The sequence below is a fragment of the Brassica rapa genome, chromosome A04 (assembly GCF_000309985.2).
Source record: "Brassica rapa cultivar Chiifu-401-42 chromosome A04, CAAS_Brap_v3.01, whole genome shotgun sequence".
Taxonomy (NCBI): Eukaryota; Viridiplantae; Streptophyta; class Magnoliopsida; order Brassicales; family Brassicaceae; genus Brassica; species Brassica rapa.
The window spans coordinates 5,209,193-5,215,285 of record NC_024798.2 but is presented as its reverse complement, the minus strand read 5'-3'; the positions used below and the strand labels follow the sequence as shown (position 1 = coordinate 5,215,285).

General features: G+C 50.6%; 1 protein-coding gene across 1 annotated transcript; it reads right to left on the bottom strand.

The window, feature by feature from the left end:
• Positions 1-3,598: 3,598 nt before the first annotated feature.
• LOC117133753 (uncharacterized protein At3g60930, chloroplastic-like) lies at positions 3,599-6,093 on the bottom strand. The gene is made up of 2 exons (XM_033290714.1): positions 5,290-6,093; positions 3,599-5,217 (listed from the first exon to the last, which is right to left on the bottom strand). Exons 1-2 carry the CDS (start codon positions 6,049-6,051, stop codon positions 4,057-4,059), a joined length of 1,923 nt encoding a protein of 640 aa, XP_033146605.1. The 5' UTR covers positions 6,052-6,093; the 3' UTR covers positions 3,599-4,056.

Here is a 6,093-nt window from a genome sequence, read left to right as displayed (position 1 = left end):
CATGGCAGACATGAAAGGCATTGACCCAACTATAACGACGCACGAGCTAAATGTCGACCCAACTTTCAAACCTATCCGACAGAAGAGACGTAAGCTCGGCCCCGATAGGTCTAAGGCCGTGAACGAGGAAGTCGACAGGTTACTCGGTGCAGGTTCGATTGCCGAGGTCCGCTACCCCGAATGGTTGGCAAACCCAGTAGTCGTCAAAAAGAAAAACGGCAAGTGGCGCGTCTGCGTCGACTTCACCGACCTGAACAAAGCCTGCCCAAAGGATAGCTACCCTCTTCCCAACATCGACCGCTTAGTCGAGTCTACAGCTGGAAACGAGATGCTAACCTTCATGGATGCCTTCTCCGGTTACAACCAAATAATGATGCACCCGGATGACCGCGAGAAGACGGCCTTCATCACGGATAGGGGAACCTATTGCTACAAAGTCATGCCATTCGGCCTGAAGAACGCCGGAGCAACCTACCAAAGGCTTGTGAACAAAATGTTCGCAGATAAGCTGGGTACCACCATGGAAGTGTACATCGACGATATGCTGGTTAAGTCGCTCCATGCCACCGATCACCTCCGCCATCTACAAGAATGCTTCGAAACTCTCAACAAGTATGGCATGAAGCTAAACCCAGCAAAGTGCACGTTCGGGGTCTCTTCTGGCGAGTTCCTTGGTTACATTGTCACACAGCGAGGAATCGAGGCGAACCCAAAGCAAATATCTGCGGTTCTAAACCTCCCGAGTCCGAAGAACAGCAGAGAAGTGCAGCGGCTCACGGGCAGGATAGCCGCTCTAAATCGATTCATCTCCAGATCCACCGACAAGTGCCTGCCATTCTATGATCTCCTGCGAGGAAATAAAAAGTTCATTTGGGATGAGAAGTGCGAGGAAGCGTTCACTCAACTCAAACAGTACCTGACCACGCCCCCAGTACTCGCTAAGCCAGACGTCGGTGATGTTCTATCTCTCTATGTCGCAGTATCACAGGCTGCAGTCAGCAGCGTTCTGATAAAAGAAGACCGCGGCGAGCAAAAGCCCATCTTCTATACGAGCCGACGCATGACAGCACCAGAGACGCGTTACCCAACTCTAGAAAAGATGGCTTTAGCAGTCGTTGAAGCAGCGCGAAAACTACGACCATATTTCCAGTCGCACTCCGTGGAAGTACTGACTGATCAGCCTCTCCGGACAATACTCCAGAACACTAACAGATCTGGCAGACTCACAAAGTGGGCTATCGAACTCGGCGAGCTCGATATCATCTACAAGAACCGCACGGCAGCGAAATCCCAGGTCCTAGCCGACTTCTTGGTCGAACTGGCCCCGGAATTAGAGCAAGATCTCACATCCCCAAGCTCAAACTGGACACTGCACGTCGACGGATCGTCGACCAACAAGGGGGCAGGCGCCGGAGTCCAATTGCAGTCCCCGACCGGTGAGCTAATCAGACAATCTTTCAGCTTTGGCTTCCCCGCGTCAAACAACGAGGCAGAATATGAATCTCTGATTGCAGGACTCCGCTTAGCAAAAGCCGTCAAAGCTAAACGACTAAGCGCTTATTGCGACTCCCAGTTAGTCGCCAGTCAGTTCAGTGGCGACTACGACGCCCGCAACGATCGAATGGACGCCTATCTCAAAATAGTGCAAAGCCTGGCAGCAGAGTTCGAATTCTTCGAACTCATCAAAGTTCCGAGAGGAGAGAACGTCTGCGCCGATGCCCTCGCCGCCCTTGGCAGCAAGCTTCGTGATCAAGTGAAAAGAACCATCCCGATACATCGTATCGAGAAACCAAGCATCGACGTCCTAACCGATCAAACCCTCATCGCCCAAGTCATTGAACCCGCCACTCCAGACGACGATGGGTTTGGCCCTGACTGGAGAACTGAATTCATCAACTACCTCTCGAAAGGGGAACTCCCAGCAGAAAAATGGGCAGCTCGCCGGCTAAAAACCCGCAGCGCCCATTACGTTGTTCTCGACAATGAACTGCATAGATGGACTGCGAGTAAGGTGCTCTTAAAATGCATCCATGGCGACGAGACAGCAAGGGTTATGGCGGAAACGCATGAAGGCGCCGGTGGAAATCATTCGGGCGGACGTGCGTTAGCAATAAAAGTAAGGAGTTTAGGTTTCTTCTGGCCAACAATGAACGCCGATTGTGAGTCTTATGCGAGAAGCTGCGACAAGTGCCAACGGCACGCACCCAGCATCCATTGTCCAACCGAACTGTTGCGAACAACCACCGCTCCCTACCCGTTCATGCGATGGGCGATGGACATCATAGGACCACTCCCTTGTTCCCGCCAAAGACGCTTCATCCTCGTCCTCACCGACTACTTCACCAAATGGATCGAAGCTGAAGCATACGCTCAAGTCACAGACAAAGAAGTCCGCGGCTTCGTCTGGAAAAACATTATTTGCCGCCACGGACTGCCCTACGAGATCGTCACCGACAACGGGTCACAGTTCATGTCAGGCAACTTTAAGGAATTCTGTAGCAAGTGGAACATTCGACTAAGCCCGTCCACTCCACGTTACCCGCAAGGTAATGGCCAAGCCGAATCCTCCAACAAACTCATCATCGATGGCATTAAAAAGCGTCTAGACCTCAAAAAAGGTCACTGGGCTGACGAACTCGACGGAGTCCTATGGAGCCATCGCACGACTCCACGAGGATCGACTAAATCGACACCCTTCTCTCTCGCTTACGGTGTTGAAGCCATGGCTCCTGCTGAAGTTAACGTTTCAAGCCTCCGACGTTCCAAAATGCCTCAATACGTCGAGCTAAACAAGGAGATGCTACTCGACGCCCTCGATGAGATAGAAGAACGGAGAGATCAAGCCCTGCTGCGCATCCAGAATTACCAACATCAGATTGAGAGCTACTATAACAAAAAGGTCCGGGCCCGACCTCTAGAACTCGGTGATCTCGTCATGCGCAAAGTGTTTGAAAACACCAAAGAGCTTAACGCCGGTAAACTCGGCGCCAGGTGGGAAGGACCATACAAAATCATCAAAGTTGTTAAACCTGGCGTATACCGGCTCCAAACCTCGCGCGGAGAAGAAGTCCCGCGATCATGGAACTCAATGCATCTACGACGTTTCTACTCGTAGAAGTATCTTAGTAAAAAAAAAAAAAAAAAAAAAAAAAAATATATAAAAATATATATATATATATATATATATATATATATATATAACCGAGTAGATGCACCCCGTGGTCACTTCTACTCGACCGAGTAAATGCGCCACTTACGGCCACTTTTACTCGGGAGAAAAACGAACTACGAATGGCTTGATCCTCAACCGAGGTACGTAGGCAGCCTTAACAGGTCCAGCTGTAACAAAAACAGAGTAGATGCACCCCCATGGTCACTTCTACTCGACCGAGTAAATGCGCCACTCACAGTCACTTTTACTCGGGAAAAACGAACTACGAATGGCTTGATCCTCAACCGAGGTACGTAGGCAGCCTTAACAGGTCCAGCTGTAACAAAAACAAAGTCAAAACCTTACCTAGGTCTCAATTGAATAAACAATGACTTTCACATCGTGGTTCCCGTGCCTCCAGCAGAGGATACGCGGACACTCACACTCCTTTGCTCGCAGCTATGTCCTGATCAGACACTTGGCTCCAGGACCTTAACAGTCACGGTTCACCTATGCCTAAGCATTGAACCGACTAAACAGAGTGAATCTTTGCCTTTTCTCGACTAAAATGTAACGGCCTAGCTACCCGATTGCTTAATTGTCACTGAGGAAACGGACAGAAGGACCTTTCACTCTTATACTCAATTCTTTGTTATCGACTTTTGGACAACTCCAAAACGAAACATGATGACAGCCGAGTAAAACCAATTACCGGTTCATCACTTGTCTATTTGCAAAAATTAAGAATATGAAAATCTGATGTTTCAAAACACAACAGATAAGTGAAATCGCTTAAGGGTTGCAAATACTGACAAGAAACACAAAGTAGAAAGAGTTTTAAAGTACAACAACAAGGTCTATCAAGACCACCGATGAAAGCATCCTAAATATAACATACAACAAGATCAGACGACAACGTCTTGGTCATCCCTACTCGGGTCAAGCGCTTCGATCGTTTCTTCTTCAACGACTTGATCGCCAAGGCCTTCAACCTGAGCAGAAGGGTCTGGAACTGGCAGGTTCGGGACCATCTCTTCAACAAGCGCCGGCGATGACCCGTTCTCCTCCACGCCCACTCCGTCCTCTTCCCGCTCCTCAGATGAAGAAACCAAGACCGGATCTTCAGCGGCTACATCCCCCGTATCCGTTTGAATCGCTTCCCCGGTCTCCTCGGGATCGCTCCCGTCGGGGCGCTCTTCGATGGTAGTTCCTTCGGGAACGACGATACGCTCCGACAAAGCAGAAGTAATGTCTACCATCGGCTCATCGACTGGATCTTCAGTCGCCTCGCGGGAAGTGATCAACTGGGAGGCTGATTCGTGGCCAATCAGACCAACATTTGATCCATACGGGTCGAGTACCCCCATGAGCTCTTCATTCACAAATCGAGAAGGGAGGCTGAGAGGAGAGAGAGCATAATCATCCTCAGAGAACGGCTCGAGGTAAAGATTGGCGACTTCAGCCTCATACATCTTCTCCTGCTCCGAGAAGATGTTGATCATACTCGGCGGAATCGCGATCCCGCTATCTTTAATCATCTCAAGGCATTTTTTGGTTCCTGAAGCCTGCCCATATAAGTTCTTGGCCTTCTCTCGCGCGATAAGGCGATCCAGATAGCCCTTCATCTTACCGATACAGCGAGTAGACTTGTCCGCCATAGCCGTTTGGACCTTGATCCTCTCGCGGGTAACCTCCTGAACCCTGGAATCCCTCAGGCGTTGCCTCTCTTTGACCAGCGTTCCGACGACAGCGTCCCTCTCTCCCTCGAGCTCAGCCTTCTCCTTCTCAAGGGAAGCGACCAATCGCTCTAAGCGAGTTTTCTCGCGGAGAGCGTCCTTCTTCGCAAGACGGTCAGACTTCAGCTTGTCTTCCAACTCCTCGAACTTAACTCGGAGGACCTCTTTCTCTTTGGCCGCTTTGTCGCTGGCCTTTTTGTTCTCGGCGCGTAACCTCTCGATCACGCCCAATCTGGTCCGTGCGAGTTTATCCGAGGCGCCCAGCTGGACCATCGTCTGCTTCAAAGTGCTGTCGTACTTCTCCACGAGATAATTCATGCTCCCGTCACTCTGCGTGAAGCAAAAAAGACTTAGAAAAATTTTTAAGAAAGAGAAAGGGAAATAAGGGGAAAACGAGTTTACCCGTCTGCCCGCCATAGCCGCGTCAATGTACTCCTTTTTGAAGTATAAGTCGTCGACCGGCGGCAACTCTTTGGTCCCGCCACGAATCTGACGAGTCAGTTCAGCACACGGAAGTGGATTCAGAACCAACGGAGTCGCCTCGTCGTAAAGGAATTCTACGCGATCCGGGAAGTGAACTCCTCCTCCCGCCTTCCGCGGAAGCGAACCTCCGCTTCCCGCACCAGTCTCCCTCGCAGAAGACGAAGGGGCTCCCTTACTCGACGGAGATTCATCCCGTGAGCCATCTCCGACTTCGGTAGCTGGTTCCCCACTTCTAGAAGGAATCTCGGGAGCAGAAGTCCCATCGCCTTCCGCTGTCTTCTTCTTCAGTTTCTTCTTGGGACGCTCCTCAGGCGATCCCCGAGTAGAATCGGCTGGATCGTTTCTTTCCGCACCATCATTCCCTGCGGCAGTTGGAGTCTCCATAGCCCCAACAGAAGTCTCTTCGCGAGACCTTTTCTTGCTCTCCTTTTTCTTCTTCTTCTTAGCCGCGACTTCAGAGACATCGGCAGAAGGTGGTGCCTCTTCCAAAGGGACATTCCTGTTCTTGGCCTTGGCCCTATTGGCCTTCTTCTTTGGGGAACTCTGAGCTGGCGGCTCAGAGTTCACATCTCCATCTGTGGGAACAGGCCTGACCTCTGAGGCACCGGCAGAAGACGATTTCGTCGAGAGCATTTGAAGCTTCCCTTTCAACAGGGCACTTAAGTCGGGAACTCCCTCCATCTTTTTAGCTTGGTTAAGGAGTTTTTGTTGCTTCCGAGTAAA

Bases quoted from the DNA above. Each gene is read 5' to 3' on its own strand.
- LOC117133753 (XM_033290714.1), bottom strand. From the start codon at position 6,051: ATGGAGGGAGTTCCCGACTTAAGTGCCCTGTTGAAAGGGAAGCTTCAA. The intron at 5,218-5,289 runs GTAAACTCGTTT...TGCTTCACGCAG, and splicing joins CGGCTATGGCGGGCAGACGG to AGTGACGGGAGCATGAATTA.